This window comes from Sardina pilchardus, chromosome 5, assembly GCF_963854185.1.
Source record: "Sardina pilchardus chromosome 5, fSarPil1.1, whole genome shotgun sequence".
NCBI lineage: Eukaryota > Metazoa > Chordata > Actinopteri > Clupeiformes > Clupeidae > Sardina > Sardina pilchardus.
Window position 1 is genome coordinate 9512802 of NC_084998.1, and position 16774 is coordinate 9529575.

The window sequence follows — 16774 nt, forward strand, 5'->3', positions numbered from 1 at the left end:
CTTAGCAGCGTGAATCAAATTGTGCGCAAGGCAGCATGGGAACACCCAGGCTAATTTAATTATGTGCTCTTAAAAATAATTACAACAATCAGACTTAATCCTTTGGATTAAAAAACACACCTAGTCAATGACATTTGAATGACTATACATTTATTAGGGTGAAAACATGATTCTGTTCCTAGTTCACATTTACAACTATAAAGATTAATACACTGTTTTACAGAAAAATTGTCTAATTTAAAATTGGCACAGTCATTGTGCCAGAGTATTACCATAGTTTACATTCAGATAAAAAAGACAAACATCTGTACAAGTACCCAAATTTACATTCTTGTAACAGTATATCATGGCTTTTTAAAAGGAGAAACTGCCAGTTTTGTTCAACACAAAGTTATTCAAAAAATCCTGTACAAAGAAAGAACTTTTAAATGTACGAATACATCTGAACACTAAACGGATGCTTTAGTCACGGTCTGCTGGATATGTGATTTTTTTTTTTTCTTGTACAAATGACAATCCCACAAGGGCTGTGGAGGACTAATGTGTGTGAAGGTAAATGCATTTGGGATGATGTGGTACTTTTGTGCATGTGGCGGGAATCACCACTTCCCTCTCTTGCTCCAGTCTTTGGGGGTGAAATGCAGGCATTTGGGGTCGATGCGCAGGTGACGCTTCTGCATGGCTCGCTCGTGTCCTTCCACGATGTCCTCAGACAGAGTCAGGATGTACTGACCCTGAGCAGAGCAGGGAAGACAGAGGGAACACCTTTCAGATGCTTGGAGAGTGATTTGGTTGTAAGAGTATATGACTAAGAGACTAGGCTTGTGTATCACACCCATACACAATAGCACACAAAACACATATTCAAGATTCATGACTATATAATGGGATGTTTAAACAGGCTTTGGGTGAAACAAGCTACTATATGACTATACAATACTATAATACTACATATTGGATGTTTTAGCAGTACTAGGCTACTTGCAGCCCCTCTGCTACAAACTCCTTGGCTAAAGGAGACCCCTACTGGGCATCATATTACATTACAACACATGATGCTCTTTTGTGATAGGCGAATGAGGCACATGTTTCTTTCTTCAGTTAGTAAGATGTTGGTTTTCACTTTAGCTCAAATCACTGACATAAGGTAACAGGTAATGCTCTGCACACAGCTCTGAACATAACTTTCACAAAAACAACTTCTTACAGCAGCAGAGTTTCATACACACACTGTGGCTAGGCTGCCACAAAGCTATGGATTACCTTGTAGTAATTGATAAGATTGAGGTATTGAAGGGTTGATATGACGTCCTCCTTCTTAACGCTGGTTATTTCACTGATCTCACTGAAAGAGATTGAACAAATGATCTCACACATGAACAGAAAAATGACCAGACCACCGTAAAATCACATCTGAGAGGATTAACAAGCAAGGGCTGAGCGGACGCATCTGAACACTTACTTGATGGTGATCTGTGGCCGCTCGCCGTTTTCGGACTTGAGGTCCATAAGTATTTCCAGAATGGTCTGAGACCAGTAGGAGCGGTAGGACAGTAAGCCAAGGTCAGAAAGCGGCTTTTCCGGAGTGCCAGTCTTCCCCTCCACCTTCGACAGCTCATAGCCTGAGGAGGGGAAGAAGAAAGAGTTATTTTGCTACCTAAGTACAACATAACTTATTAAAGAGAAACTATGCAGGATTGGCGATTTCATCTTAAGTTTTGGTTTCGTTTTTCATTTTCGCTCGTTTTATGCTTGCATATTTCTCTGCAGAGCTTCCCCGACAGCTTTAGCGTGTATATTTATACATATATAGGCTATATATAAATATATAAATTGCAAGCATGGTTCTTCTTGTTTTTATGCGTCTGAGCCTTCCAGATGTAAACAGGGAACGATCGTCTCCTGAACAAACTGCAAGGTTGCAATAGCGGATAGGGACACTGGGGGCGGGAGGAAATATTACTGTTTTTGATAAAACTGGTCAGTCAAGCAAAACAACGATTTCTAAGCGATTTTATGACTATGAAAAAGTTGCATAGGGTCTCTTTAAATAAAAACCAGGAATGATAACAATGATTGTAACTATAACAACGTCCTGACTGACCAATGACAAGGAAAGTTTCTCCTTTTGTTGATGAAAGTGAATTCTGATAGGCGGTCAGCTTTTTATCATTCAAAAAATCACTCTGAAAGTGATCCCCCAACAATATCGTTCTTCATGTCGTTTATATGTGGACCCGGTCATTCATGTTAACAAGAACGATATTATTTTGCTGTGACCATAATACTTTTCATTCTTAGTGTGAATGGCCCTTCAGTCAAATGTTTTTTTTGATAAAAGCATAGTTTTCTAACAGCAAAAACGTCATAAATGCATAGTTCTCCAACAACAAAAATTTGATAATGCACAGTTTCTAACAGCAAATACATGTTACAGCTTACAAATGTACTGTATACTGTTCTGGTTTTCAGACTTTGGTCGGTGTGTTGTAGAATTTCAGTGTAAGCTGTGGGGGTTCTTTGATGTATGTGTGGACTTACTGAACTCTATGAGCAATTTTCCATAGCCTCTTCTCTGGTATGGTGGTAACGTCAGAATACACGCCACATTGTAATCTTCTGTTGACTCTTTCTCCTAGAAAAGGTAAAGGACAGACTCAGGAGAAGTAATCTAAAATTGGTGTGGACATAACAGTATTTTACTGGGCCAGTAGGTTGGATATTGCTGTTATTACCAAAGACAAATATACATTAGGGCAGTCCTACATTCTTTTTTGGCAGATAAAATGTGAAAAGTCTGTACTGTACCTTCGAAAAATATCCCACTATATGGAAGCCTTTGGAGTCATACTCAGTCATTACATAGAACAGGAATGGGTCGGTGTCGTAGTAGAGGGTTTTGTGGTCCAGGAAGCACTTGGCAAGCAAACACAGGTTCTGGGAGTATGTCTGTAAAATTACACAATGACTGATGACTCGTGTACACACACACACACACACACACACACACACACCAAACAATAGGGACAATGACCCTGTTTAATGTTCTCCGTCGCTCACCTTGTTTTTCCTGCCATCAATTTCAAAGAAGGAGATGGTCCCTTTACGGTAAATCTCATTTCCTGGAGGGTGGCGAAGGTTGCACTTTGTCTGAAAAACAAAGACAGACCAACTGAAAAAAAAAACTACACTGAAACAAACACCAAGCACTGCTTATAACGACCCAGAGACTAATAAAGTAAGCTAGTAAGTAGAGGGACCACAGAGCAGTTCATTCCAGGGACAATAACAAACGATAACAATACGAGTGTTCATACAGACTAATGATCAGGAAATATGTGCGGATGCTGTTGTTTATATTAGACGGAGGGATGTTTCATGCTGCTTCGTTACAGTTAAAAAGACCTTTCGCTTGGTTGTTGACCTGACAAAGGCCGACAAGCGGCACGGCACTCACCAGGTGTCTCTGGAGACACTTAAGGCTCTTGAGGTACTTGAGGCAGAACTCGCAGAGGTAGAGGATGGGGAGGGCGGTGAGCTCCTGCGGGTAGGGCGAGAAGTACCAGGGTTTGAGTCGGTGCCGGCCCAGCTCGATGCAGTCGATGTTCTTCATACGCGTGACGATGTCGTCGTGGCTGCGGTCCGACACCAAGCTGCCCGTCATGCGTGGCGCCGATGGGATCCCATCCGTGCTGTCTTGGGAATCCTAAAGCATTTACCATTGGTTGGAGAGGCAACGCAAGGATGGGATTAATATAGTTTTACCGTTTAAAAGGAAAAAAAATAATGATATAATGTGTTTTCATTTAAAACTCTGGCTTTCTTATTGTTATTATTTTGAAGCCCTAATTCCAACCCAAATATTATTTCTTACAAATGTTGGGCAATGACATCATATGCATCAAGCACCAGCAGCTCTATGTAACAATAAAGGCCCTGGTTTGTTCCCAAGGTCAGGGGCAATCTATATGCCACCCATAAAGTATTACTGCATGGACTGACTCCTTAAGATAAACCATAGCCTGGGCCCTGGTTTAACAAAAACAGCAAACAGGCAATGACAAAGAAATCAGACGGACCTCTCCTGATGGCAGAAAGACACTGGGGCATCGAGGGCTGTTATACTGGAAAACCTTTATAATCTAGCGGAGAAACACAGGAATTGCAGGCTTTTAGACATGCTTTGAAGGGAGAGGAAGATATTATTTTCCTAAAAAGGATCATTTACTTGTTATTACGCAATCACCGTGTGTGGTGTGGTTTAGGTGTGTATTGAAGTAGGTAAAAAAATGGTCTGCCAACATACATTTCCAAAAACACAACCAAAAAACCCCAGATATTTTAATCCTCATGGCTATATCAATGAATATTAGGAACTTTCAGCTGTTGGTCACATGTACAGTATGCTATTTAAATTCAGCCTAACACAGCATATTCATTATGCCAGTGTCTGCCACCACACTGGCCATGCCAAACACTTTCAGGAGAAATGCTCCAGACGTGTCCATATATTAAAAAAAAACGTTTAGATGACTATTATAGCAATAGAGTATAATGAAAAAGATCTCATAAAACAGAAAAGACTTCATGCAATGAAATATCGCTGTATCTACTGTAAAACTGGACAAATAGATTTAAAAGGTGAATCACCATGAATCACCACTAAAACACCATCGATGTAAAATATGAATGAAACAGAGGGAGGAATGAGGAAACAGGAAGCTCTACCTCATCGGTGCCCCCACAGTTGGCTTTCCTCTTCCTCCCTGGCTGAGAGGGGATGAGGCGGCGCGTGGTTCCATTCTGGAAGGCACAACATATCCAAAGGTAAGATTACAACTCAGCAAGAGCTTGAGTAATTCAGAGTAAGAAGAAAGTTACACGCAAACACAACCAAGGGAAATAAATAATAAACCAACCGCTAGACACGGTACTGCTGCGAGCGGTTCATGCTCTTCCCGGTTGGTCGATTTGGGGGTGAAGGCTTCCCTCACGGGTGGGTAGGTCTGGGGGGACTCTGTGGCACTTGGCGTTGTTACCGGGGACGGCTGTGACGTCAAGGAGACTGGCTCTGCTTTTCTCTTCTGTTTGCCAAACAACAGACACAAGAGATGAGGGTAAAAATACAGACATCCATCTTAAAACATATTTCCCCCCCAAATCCATCAGGGTCATTGCAACTTCCGATGTTTGATTCAAGTGCCATTACATGGAAGCAATACTTGTTATGGTATTTAGCTGACCCTTTTGTCCAAAGTGAATAAGTGAACACTTATTTCACTATTGGGAGGCAGTACAATTAAAAGACAGACAAGCATTAAAAAGTGAACACAATTATCATCATTTAAAAATCGCAGAGCTATAAAGTATTTCTCATTTTTAGACAATAAAAAAAGATCCCTCCCAACTTCTGTGCCCGGTCATCAATCATATCTTTTAAAAATCTTTTTGTAATCAATGACAACAGCTGCAGACAAGTGTGTAGACCTCCCAATTGTGTATGCGAAAGACTGAGGGCTACAACAGTAATTGTGGCATGGCATCAAACATTGCCAAATGGGACCCATTCTTTGCATTTTATAATAGTTTTCAGAAGTTTGATTTTGTCATGGTGTAGAATGGGTAAGGTGGAAAGTTGTACCGGTGTAGGGAGGGTTTTGCCTCTGGAGGGAGCTGTAGTGGTTGGAACGTTGATTTCTAGACTCTTCCTCTGAATTTGGACACAAAGGAAGAGAGGAAGGGAGGTTAAGTGACAGTCTCACTTCACACCTCCAGAAGCACTGAGCCGACAGATTCATCCAGCATAAGATGTACCAGAACTCAATCAATTCACCACCTGCCCGATCACTTCTGAGTCCGGCAGAAGATCACCACAGGGATACTTTGATGAGAGTATCTCTCTACATTATGATTTTGTACTAGAAATAACACTCTCAAACAATGAATAGAGGGAATAAACTCAGTGGCCATATGCTCTCATTTCAGAGGCAATAATACCATTATATTATTTCAGAAATGGGTGGAAACGCATCTAACACACATCAATTTATTCAGAGAATCAAGACCTCTGTAGCATTAATCTGTAAAAGTGAGCCAATCCTTTGACATTACAATAGACTGGGCCATTCAAAAGCAGACCCCGCTCCTAGTCAGATCACATCAATATAATCAGGTCATACTTCATTAGAAGAGGTTTTAATGTAGCACTTATCGCCTGATTAAACACAGTGGGGGTGGAGGGTTAATAATATATCGCCATACCTGTGGTGGAGCTTGTGTAGGTTGGTGAGGAGGAGCTGGAGTTACAGCTGGGACTGTAGGTGGAGGATGGGGTCCAGGTCTGGCAGGTCTTACTACTTCTCTCTCGGGGGAACTCGGCCGAGATCCAGACAGACCATTCTTAGTAGGGGTCTTAGCCTCCTTCTTGGGGAATTGAAGTTTCTTCAAATCAAGTCGATCTGGCGTGACCCATTCATCCAGACGCTTGTTGACTAATATGACAGGAGACGACAAGGTATGGCGTGAGATTTTAGACAAGCAATCTGCAGTAGGCTACCCAGGTGCTATAACAACAATATCTCAATGAAAACCAAGAACAGAAATCCGTCAATGTCTGACTTGTATGACACAGCACTAACTAGACAGGCTAGAAACAAGAATATACTTACAATCGATGTAGTGGACGTAGTAGAGCTTTTTGCCAGGTATATCTTTGACACTGAGAATTTCAGCCAAAGCTGCAAAAGAAAAGTGTTCAAATTCTGAATTTGTGGTTAACTCAGAGCGTTCCATCAACCAGTGCACCACCGGCAACATGTGTAATCCATAATACTTCTCCCTCATGTTTACATTAATAATAACTAAGAACTATCGTTGAATTACCAAGCATTCGCTAATAGCAACTGACGTAGACAACTGACATTATGCAAAGTTTGCTGCAATACGCACTAAAGTGTTAGTAACTATGTTTCACTGCACGTTTCTAGCTGCCGAGGCTTTGTTTACTATCTGACAACAGCAGTCCCATTCGCTTATATAAGACAGGCTGACCCATGGTAGCTAGTCAGCCATGACAGTTGTTTTACTATTCAGCTAACATTTAGCACCCGGCTAGCTGATGTACTCACGCCACTCGTCTTCGTTTTCCTGATTTTTTCGTAGGACAGGAAGCCGACAGCCCTCGACGACATCCACCTGTGAGCACATAACACAGTTATGGGTATTAAAGCAAAGCCACGAGTCGAATAAATCACAATACATCGAATAATAACACATTTCAGTATGATTCCTCCATATAACCCTACCGAAGCATCCGCCATTGTTGTTCTGCTATCGTAGCTGATGACGCAAAGGACTCTGGGAAAAAAGCTCAGCTCTCCGTCCGTACAGGTTCTGCAGCGGCTGAAATGTTTAGGAATGTCTGAACGCATAAAATCAGAATTTGATTTCACATTAATATTAACCATTAAGACAGAATTAACATTACCCCCCCCCCCCCCACACACACACACACTTAATATAGGCTACCCTTTTAATCACTACTTTTAATAGGCCTAAGCTATATATTCGTTAAAGTCTCTTGAGCAGCACAAGATGTCTTAAGGCCTATACCTATTTCCTTTTGTGACTGACAACAAATTAGGCTACTTGAAGCTGAACTTGATTCAAGTACTTGAACTTGAATAGGCCTGAGAAATAATGGCGAAGTAACATCTTTATGACAGCTGGTGACTCCAACAACAATTGAGCCCTATTCCTTCAAATAGAATGAATCTTGTTTCCATGCTATCTTAATTTGTTCTATTGCATCTATAGGCTCTATTCATAGTGTATTGTTTATTATCATAAAAACTGCTATTACTTAAACAGTAGGCTGCCTATCTATGAAGCTTTTTGGATGTGTGATGCAATTCTCGTTCATCATACTGTAGGAGTGAATACCTCTCATGGATGTTAACTTTCATGTTTCAAGGCTGACCTATTCGTAGGCCCAGCAGGCTGCATGCAGAGGTTATATTCATCAGGGTAAGTGTATTCACCCAACCTTTTCAAGAAAGCTTATATAATAACTAACAGACTGCTTAGTTCTAAGCAGTTCTAATCTGTTCTAGCTCAGTGAATATAATACTTTCATAATACTCTCTTAATATCCATATTCAGTGTTTCTTTTTTGCTTTGTTTGTATTGTTTTGCATGAATTTACAAAGGCGTACAAATCATACAAGCTTTTTCCATCATTCACCTCACTGGCCAAACCCTCAGAAAATGACTTTGTCATTTATACAAAACAGTAAACTAGATATTCATTAGCAGGAAACAGGAAGTGGTTGAGTCAGCTGATATACTTGTGGGTTGTTTTACTCTATGTAGCCTATTTATTTGGCTAGGTAGTCAGTGAAAGGTGTGAGTGTAATGTGTATTTGTACATACAGTAAAAATGAAATGGTAAAACATGAGTATCCTACATAATTTGTCAACAGTTTATGTGGACATTTTAAGTGGACATTCTCTTCATACAATTTGAGTGCCTGTTGTTTAGCATTAGAACTACATTTTTCCAGCTGACCAAAGCTGAATTAAAGAAATCGTGCCATTTCCTCTCTCAGAGGTAAAGATAAGTCAACCTAGTATGAATGGCTGGAGGCTCTGAGTTGTTGTTACACAAAGTCATTCTCTGTAATACTGATATGATAAAATAACAGTCATGTTCATGTAGGCTATGAGGGGCTTCATAGTGCTTCATGGCCTCCGGTGAGTTTGTGAAAGAGCTCCTCATTGAGGGTTTCACTGGGCTCTCTGCTGCGCGTGGACATAAAGATGTAGCCTCCGATGTACTCGTGCACAATCTTGCAGTCAGCAGTCACGCAGCTGAATGCAATGTTTACGTTTCCGTTGAACTCGATGGCAACCTAGCACAATGAAAAAGCGGACGAGAAAGGAGAGGATGAATATATTGAAAATACAGTATGTATATGGGCAGACACTGGGTGCCTCTCATTAAGCGTTTATACGTCCTCCCTCGCTCCTCGGGCCTCGATCCTCGCTGATCTACATAAAGAAAGATAGAAGAAGGGATAGACTGTCCCATTGTTGCCACCCCATCATTCTTTATGTACATCAGTGAGGATCGAGACCCGAGGAGCGAGGGAGGACGTATAAACGCTGAATGAGAGGCACCTATAGATGAAGACAATGACACACACAGGGCCTTTTTCTAAATGTTTCGGCAGGTGCTCACCTGACGGATGTCCCAGTTGACGTTCCATTGCCTCATGGTGTTGTATCTCCATGTTTTTACCACATCTCCTACACTGAGGTCAATGCGTATTAGGCGATTGTTGGCAACTCCAAGGACTTCATCCTTACGACACCCTTTAAATCTGTCGATGAGTGTGCCAAATGTGACAGGTTAAAAAGGGTTCCGGATATTATAAGATGTTGCAAATGGTTCCAGAATACGCCAAGAAATAACACTGCTTTTCTTCAAGCCAAATCATTTCAATTACTCACCTCACTACAAAATATGAGATTCCAAAGTCTGGCAATGCTTGCCAGATCTGAAGAAACCTCTGAACTGCCTCTGTTAATGAGAGCTGCGCAACATTCTGATAGGACTCAAGGATTCGAGGGGTTAGCTGGGGAAAGAAAAAAAGGGCTTACTTAAACCATCAACTGTGTGCATGTGTGTCTGTGTGTGTGTGTGTGTGTGTGTGTGTGTGTGTGTGTGTGTGTGTGTGGAGGTGTGAAAGTGAAAAAGGGCACATATATATTTCAGTACTTGTTTCGGTTTGTACTTCTTTTGGTATCGAGGTGATACCAAGCTGTGCGTGTTGATGCTCTCGTCGGTCTGGGCAGAGGTGGCCCCAGGGTTGGTCCGCTGCATGGCTAAGAAGGACTCAATGCTCTCCACCTCACTGGAGTAAGAGCTGTCTGCTAAAGTCTTCCCTTTAGAGGCTAGACGACTGGCTGCCATCCACTTGCTATATTGTTGCTCCTGTTGAGACGAATAGACAGGTCACTTTTGAAGTAATATCAATAGTTAAAACATCAAACAGTTAAGACATACACTGTGGTATGACACCCTGACGAGGGCTTGATGCTGAAAGTTTTTAATGCCGTTTAAAATGACCAAGCCATGATAATAAAGACCTTATGTATGTGCCTTGGAGTTTATAGGGTATTGACCAAGGTATGTATCATGTATGCCATGAAAGTAAGGCACAGAACCATGCCATTAGTATGAATTACTATGTATTACTATGTATTTCACCATTTAGTCTCATATTCTTACAATCCCTTGACACAATGTTTTTTATTTAATAGTGGTTAGGAAAGTGAGGAGAAGACCACTTGCATTTTCACACCGTAGATAGACTTCGTTCATCCCATCAGGTTCAGGGATCAGAAGTTTTATACAGAACTTCTGGCCTGCTATGCTAACATCAGGAGTCACTTCACAGCCTGTGAAAAAAATATATTCAAAACAGTTCTGAATATGTATAAGTTTAAATAATAAATGTGCTTTTTTTCCCAGTCATGAATATTCTTTAACATTCATCATCAGAAAGTTTACCTTTCAGGTTCATTTGCTGAATGGGCTCCCTGGAGCTCTCCTCTTTACTCTTGTAGTATGAGATCGACGTGTCCTTGAAGGTAAACCAGTACTGCTTGTAGCCCTTAAGAGTCAGTCTCTTTGGCCTGCGATAATGAGGAAGATGCAGTAAAAGTGAAAGTACAGCCTGTCGACTGAAGATTTCATAGGACTGAGCCTAGGGGCCATACATTCAGCATTCAGGACAGGTGTGTCTACCTGTGTGTGTGTGTGTGTGTGTGTGTGTGTGTGTGTGTGTGTGTGCGTGCGTGCGTGCGTGCGTGCGTGCGTGCGTGCGTGCGTGCGTGCGTGCGTGCGTGCGTGCGTGCGTGTGTGAATACATTATGAGTGGCTGTAACATTAATCGACTGGTTGTTAACATTTGTTGTGTTTGTCCCCGGCGTCATCATTACACATTGCTTACCTAAAGATCTTCAAATAATCATGAAGTGCTGGAGCAGGCGCCATGGTATCCTACAAGCACAAGCACATTTACTTTCAACTTTTTTTTTCTTTCTTTCTCATTTTGACAGATTTTATGTGTGCTGCCAACATGGGGCCTATGAAAGAGTAATGGGGAAGAGGAAGCTTGTGAGGCTGACCAGCATATCTGTTCCACTGCTGCCGCTCTCCTCGTCCAGTTTCAGCTCCAGACACTGGAGCGCAGAGTCCAGGTCGTCCATTGCTGGAGATGATGTAAGCTGAGGGTCTGTCAGAGACACCTTTCCTATGTGGTACTGGATGATGCGCACACACGCGCACACACACACACACACACACACACACACACACACACACACACACACACACAGACACACACACACACACACACACAGACACACACACAGACACACACACACACACACACACAAACATACAATCACACACAAACACATGTGTGAGTGCACGCAGGCACGCACGCACGCGCGCACACACACACACACAGGCACACAGCCAGAGAGAGAGAGAGAGTATGAAAAAGTATTCATAGGTTGAAAGTGTACATATTGACAGTTCTTTTTCTGTCATCGAATGTACCTGAAGTGCTGCAAATAGCATCATCTCCTCTTCAGTGCAGTCTATCTGCTCCAGCAGAATGGCCCATCGAGCTTGCTCATACAGCTGTGTTAGACGAACTGCGTCCGTCTTGAAAGGGAAACAAAGACTCCCTCAATCAATCCATTCTCAAACACAACACACGTGTAATTTTAGAAATCACACTGGCTTGCCACAACCACAAAATCATGATGACATGCAGGATGTTGTAAACACATTGAGCACACTTGATTCATGCAACAGGGCTTCACGCATTAATCGGTATACCTTGGGCTCCATGTCATGGAAAGTGTAGTATTTGAAACGCAGTATCAGCTTGTCATTTTCATTGATGTCCTGCTGCATCAGAGAGCGAGACGAGTCCAACCACCTGGAGAGAGACACATTAGGACTCTTTACGTAATAAACCCCTTTTTCACAGTAGCCATTTTCACACGGAACAGTAACACTGTTGTCACGAAACACCATAATTTAAGTCTCAGTTGAATTTAAGTGTATAGCATAATCAGACGTGTGCTGTCATGAACACCTAAGGCCTCCATATTTCATGTCAAAAAATGTCATGAATATACAGTATATTTAACGTCAAAAATGTCATGAATATACAGCATATTTAATGTCAAACATTTCATGAATATACAGCATATTTAATGTCAAAACCGCTGCTGTGAATAAGGTCCATACAGCAGTAGAGTTCTCAGACAGTGCACCAATCCACCAGCCACTGAGCTGAAAGCACTACACATACACTTGACATGTACATGCTTTGGGGGGCCCACATACAGCCTTCTTTTTTGCAATCTGGAACTGTTGTCAAGAACAAGGCTTTGTTTGTTGTGTTCAATCAATGGGATAGTTCTGCAAAATCTCTGTAGAGTATTATATCTCACAACTGTGTACACACAGCAAACGAAAAATCAACCACACTCCCATACAGCTCTTATATAAGCATACCTGCTATTGACTTGAGCCTTCTCCACAAGATTGGACGATCGATATTTCTTTGCGATGGTCTCTGGAGCGGGTGCTGGCTGGCTTATAGACAGGATCTTATACACAGCCTCATACTCTGGAGACTGTGCAAAATGAGCAGGCATCCCATTCGATAGAGTGAGCATAGAGTCTGCAATGGTTCAGAGCCAACTATATCATTAACATTGATCAATCAACTGTACATTTCAGATGTATATTTGAGTAATCCCATTAACCATGTTGTGTTAGCATGTGGCTGTTAATGCATTCAGTGGGCCCTATTTTAAATGCTGGTTAAAGTACAAAGTCAGTGTATGAGCAAAGTTCTCCTGCATGAACTTATTATTATTATTATCATCATCATCATCATCATCATCATCATCATCATCATCATCATCATCATCATCATCATCATCATCATCATCATCATCATTTTAGTTGACCCACCACCAATGTTTGTGCTTAGGATCCTTCTCATGGTATTACATTTACAAATAGATTTCGCATAGATATGAAGCATCCTTTCGTTAGACGTTTGCACTTTAAGGTCTTAAGTCAGGGATTTAAGTCAGGGTCCAGAATGTCTCAATGGGTGCATTTTCATCCTGGAGTCATTTAGACATCCAGTGGCAGCCACCACCACAGCTAAAGTATTATGAGTCAGTCAGAGTGAGTCCCCATCAGCCCTTGACTGTATTTGTGCGCGTAAACAGACCTGGGGAGACTGGGGCGCCGGTGATGTCATACACCTCCTCTGGTGATTTGTCTTTTTTCTTCTTCTTCTCCTCCACGGGCCTCAGCAGGGAGAGCTCCTCAGGACGGCGGATATCTGCAACACGCCAGAGAGAATCACCAAGAGAGAGAGAGAGACAGAGAGAGAGAGAGAGAGAGAGAAAAAAAAATCCAATTTGTGGCATCAAATGTTTGGGCATAGCCGCTTGAAATAATTTATTTTCCCCCTAATCTCATTGTGGGTAATTAATTTCCTTGAGGAGAGCTACATCTCCATATCCATGGGAAGGGATTAGGTGGGTGTGACTCAGTGCGCAATTTGCATCGCGGCACTTTTCTACAGTCGTGAGACATATTCTACTTTTCAATCTCCTCCTTTTTGTAACGGGGAGTGTAAATGGCCGCCCCCCTTCTCCCTCTCCTCACTCACTCAGTATTCGGCAGATGCCCATGACGCAGCGGAAGACGGGCGCCGAGAAGGAGGCGCGGAGGAGGACGGTGGTCCCGTTGGGCAGACGCAGCCTCAGGGGCTTGTGCTGGGGCATGAAGCTGAGCCGGGCGTCGGCGTGGATCCCGCACTTGTCCAGCGTCCAGGACGGCCGCAGGACCCACTGCTTCTTCTGCTCCCACCACAGCGCATGGTCTGACCAGTCTCTTTTGATCTCTGTGGAACGGACAGAGAGGAATTAGACTCAAACGCTTGGATGGTGCCAAAGACGGATGGGTGTGCATGTGAAATGAAAGTGCTGTGAAACAGGGAAATAACTGTGTTTGCTGACAAGCTACTAGGTTTCTGTTGGTATCATCACCCAACAGTGTACACGATTTCACTTCCAACTTCCACTATTGTAGAGTACAATGGAAAAAAAGGCAACAGAAAACCTTTACCTCTAAACTAATGGAAGTTCAAATAATGCACACAGGAGGTTGAGAGTTAAAAGATAGGGGGGGTGCCGTGGACGGAGAGAGAGATGGAGAGATGTTTAGGGGTGCCATGAGCCGGAAAAAGTTTGGGAACCACTGGGTCATCAAGACTAATTGGGACACTTACGTGTTTTCTCCACAATCTTGAGGACGACTCCGCCGATATGGAGATCAGAGGTCACGCTGACTTTGAGAGGAGGGGCCTCCGGGCCGAGTTCCTCCACAGTGACAGTCAAGTCCCACGCAGCCATGCTGAGAAAGAGAAACCGTTAGCTCCATTCATCTGCTGCGTGTAACAATAAATCAGTTCTGCTCATACCGTTTGTAGCAGTACATTTATGTAGTGGTTTTACACAAACAAATCCCACCAAGTAAGACATTTATACCGTAGGCTATGGTTTGTTCATTCAGTTTTAAATGAAAAATAAATATGTCAGCCATATAAGAGAGGTTCTTCACATGTGATTTATATGTATGATGTACAGAATCTGCCACATTAACCAGCATAACACCACCAATGCTGCCCTCCTGTCCATCAGCAAGAACAAAATGAACTTTCAACCTGAATGAATATCTTATAAACTATAAAGGGATGTATCTGTCAAAATACTAGTAATCACTATTGGTAGCAGCAACAAGGACACAACAATGAACAATATTATCAAATAGAAGTCCCTTTGATCAAATATGTAGATAACTTATAAGTACACCGTCCTTATGCCTGCATGTGAAGGCCCTTAAAGTTTCGTCCTCCTCAGCTCTGAGCTCTCCTGTTCCTTTCTGTCACCCCAGCTTCTCAATCAACCCCCCCCCCCCCCTGCCTCACACACACACACACACACACATCCTCCACATTTTTTTATGACTTACCTTGTCTGTAGTTCCAGAATTATTTAACAGAAAACGCCCTTGTCTTCGCCACTGTGACAACTGAACTTTGTCAGTTCGAGAAACAGTGTCACTTCCTCTTCTTGAGTTTTTTTTTTTTTTCAGTGCCACTTGCTGCTGCTGGTTAGCTTTCATCCTGTGTGAGCACATGCAGACATACTTCCTCTTTGTGTGCGTCTTGCTCTTTTGCAAGGAGGGGAACTTCGAATGAGATTTTTTGAGCAGTATACAAAATGTTTAATATTTATTATTAGTATTAGTGTTATTATTATTATTATTATTATTATTATTATTATTATTAAAAATCAAATGGTATGAATTGATGAGGAAAATGTATTTTTCTCTGAAAGAAGTCTGGTCTCTTTTATGCAGTAACTTATTACAGAAGTTCAGTGAGCTAAATATAAAAAAGAGGATTAGTTTTCCGGGAAAAGCAAACCACTGTTAGAATAAAATGATGATTCCTCAGTTTCACATCACGCTCATTAGCATTTCTAAACATAGAGTAGAGCGCTCTCCAGTGGACACAGCAAAGACTGCGCAGGTCATCAAGGCTTTACATTATTGCACAATTTCTAAAATTGTGCATTCCAATAAGCTGTTTCTATTTCAGCGGGTATTCAAAGATCCTGCATAATGTCCACAAACTTGAAAGTGAAGCAGAAAAAAAGGATGAAGCAATGCTTTTTCAAAAAGTATTCTGCCTGTCTAGGCAATGTTTTGATTCTGTCTGGAAGCTATTTTTTTTAATGACTTCTTGGCTCAACAGTAACAAAAACACAAGATGAATCATGAATAGTTTGGAGTATATAAGTGTATAGATGGATCAAAATACTAATATATTGAATTGTGAGTAGCAGTACCATAAACATAAATCCCGGTATACCTTAGTCTGTGATTTAAACAGCTTTTGCCAATAGCTATTTTCAACCATTTGGTCATTTTTTTGTCTAAATAACATTGTATGTTTCATTACTTCAATGCTCGAAGTAGAAATTTTAGGGGCGCCTAAGGCAAATACTGAATTAATTTTATAGCAATAACTTACACAATAAAGGGTTTCAACAGTTTTAAGACTATTATTACTCATATTACTTTAAGACCGATTTCATGGCCATTTCGGCAAAACACAAGGAAAATCTCCGTCTCGGCATTCTTCGCATAGTAAATAAATTTGTTCTCCGAACTTTTATACAAGCCAAGTTGTGATGAGTTAATTTCCTCATAAATATTATAATTGTATTACACCGTGATGTACTGTATCTGTACTGTTGAAAGAACTACAATGTTAGACAACTTAAATCTATGTGCTAAAATACACTATTAAAAGAACTTTAAATGAACATTAAAAATAAATACACTTAGATAAGTTTTTAATTAAGACCTATGCTTACTATTTCATGTATTTAAGACCTTTTTAAAAGCCTAAAATTCATCATTAAATGTTAAGACCACCGTGGAAACCCTACAATACTTGAAATAATGCTGCTGCAGCCTCAGCCACTGATAATACCTAACAGTTACATCTTATGAGACTTCAATGCATTTATTAACAGTATGTATTGATTGTATTTTGGACATCTGTGCATGCAGTACTAAAAGCACATAAGA

At 41.4% G+C, this 16774-nt stretch overlaps 2 protein-coding genes across 2 annotated transcripts; both read right to left on the reverse strand.

Annotated features, from left to right (window-relative positions):
• Positions 1-128: 128 nt before the first annotated feature.
• kat5b (K(lysine) acetyltransferase 5b) lies at positions 129-7382 on the reverse strand. The gene is made up of 15 exons (XM_062536325.1): positions 7305-7382; positions 7128-7194; positions 6669-6737; positions 6262-6491; positions 5642-5710; positions 4920-5084; positions 4729-4803; positions 4080-4142; positions 3458-3706; positions 3061-3150; positions 2809-2949; positions 2542-2635; positions 1463-1622; positions 1264-1345; positions 129-734 (listed from the first exon to the last, which is right to left on the reverse strand). Exons 1-15 carry the CDS (start codon positions 7317-7319, stop codon positions 600-602), a joined length of 1704 nt encoding a protein of 567 aa, XP_062392309.1. The 5' UTR covers positions 7320-7382; the 3' UTR covers positions 129-599.
• Positions 7383-8200: 818 nt separating this feature from the next.
• im:7154036 (fermitin family homolog 3) lies at positions 8201-15241 on the reverse strand. The gene is made up of 15 exons (XM_062536326.1): positions 15146-15241; positions 14403-14527; positions 13782-14015; positions 13335-13448; positions 12602-12770; positions 11915-12017; positions 11630-11737; positions 11194-11328; positions 11016-11065; positions 10574-10698; positions 10355-10461; positions 9779-9994; positions 9511-9635; positions 9239-9380; positions 8201-8909 (listed from the first exon to the last, which is right to left on the reverse strand). The coding sequence occupies exons 2-15, from the start codon at positions 14524-14526 to the stop codon at positions 8730-8732; spliced, it is 1932 nt and encodes a 643-aa protein (XP_062392310.1). The 5' UTR covers position 14527; positions 15146-15241; the 3' UTR covers positions 8201-8729.
• Positions 15242-16774: the final 1533 nt, after the last annotated feature.

What these genes read in the sequence shown, in the direction of transcription:
- kat5b (XM_062536325.1), bottom strand. An exon ending in CAGCAGTACCGTGTCTAGCG is followed by an intron (nt 4,804 to 4,919) that starts GTTGGTTTATTA and finishes TGTGCCTTCCAG; the next exon opens with AATGGAACCACGCGCCGCCT. An exon ending in AGTGTCTCCAGAGACACCTG is followed by an intron (nt 3,151 to 3,457) that starts GTGAGTGCCGTG and finishes TTTGTTTTTCAG; the next exon opens with ACAAAGTGCAACCTTCGCCA.
- im:7154036 (XM_062536326.1), bottom strand. Translation starts at nt 14,526, where the DNA reads ATGGCTGCGTGGGACTTGACTGTCACTGTGGAGGAACTCGGCCCGGAG. An exon ending in CAAGATTGTGGAGAAAACAC is followed by an intron (nt 14,016 to 14,402) that starts GTAAGTGTCCCA and finishes TCCGTTCCACAG; the next exon opens with AGATCAAAAGAGACTGGTCA. An exon ending in ATCTCATATTTTGTAGTGAG is followed by an intron (nt 9,381 to 9,510) that starts GTGAGTAATTGA and finishes ACTCATCGACAG; the next exon opens with ATTTAAAGGGTGTCGTAAGG.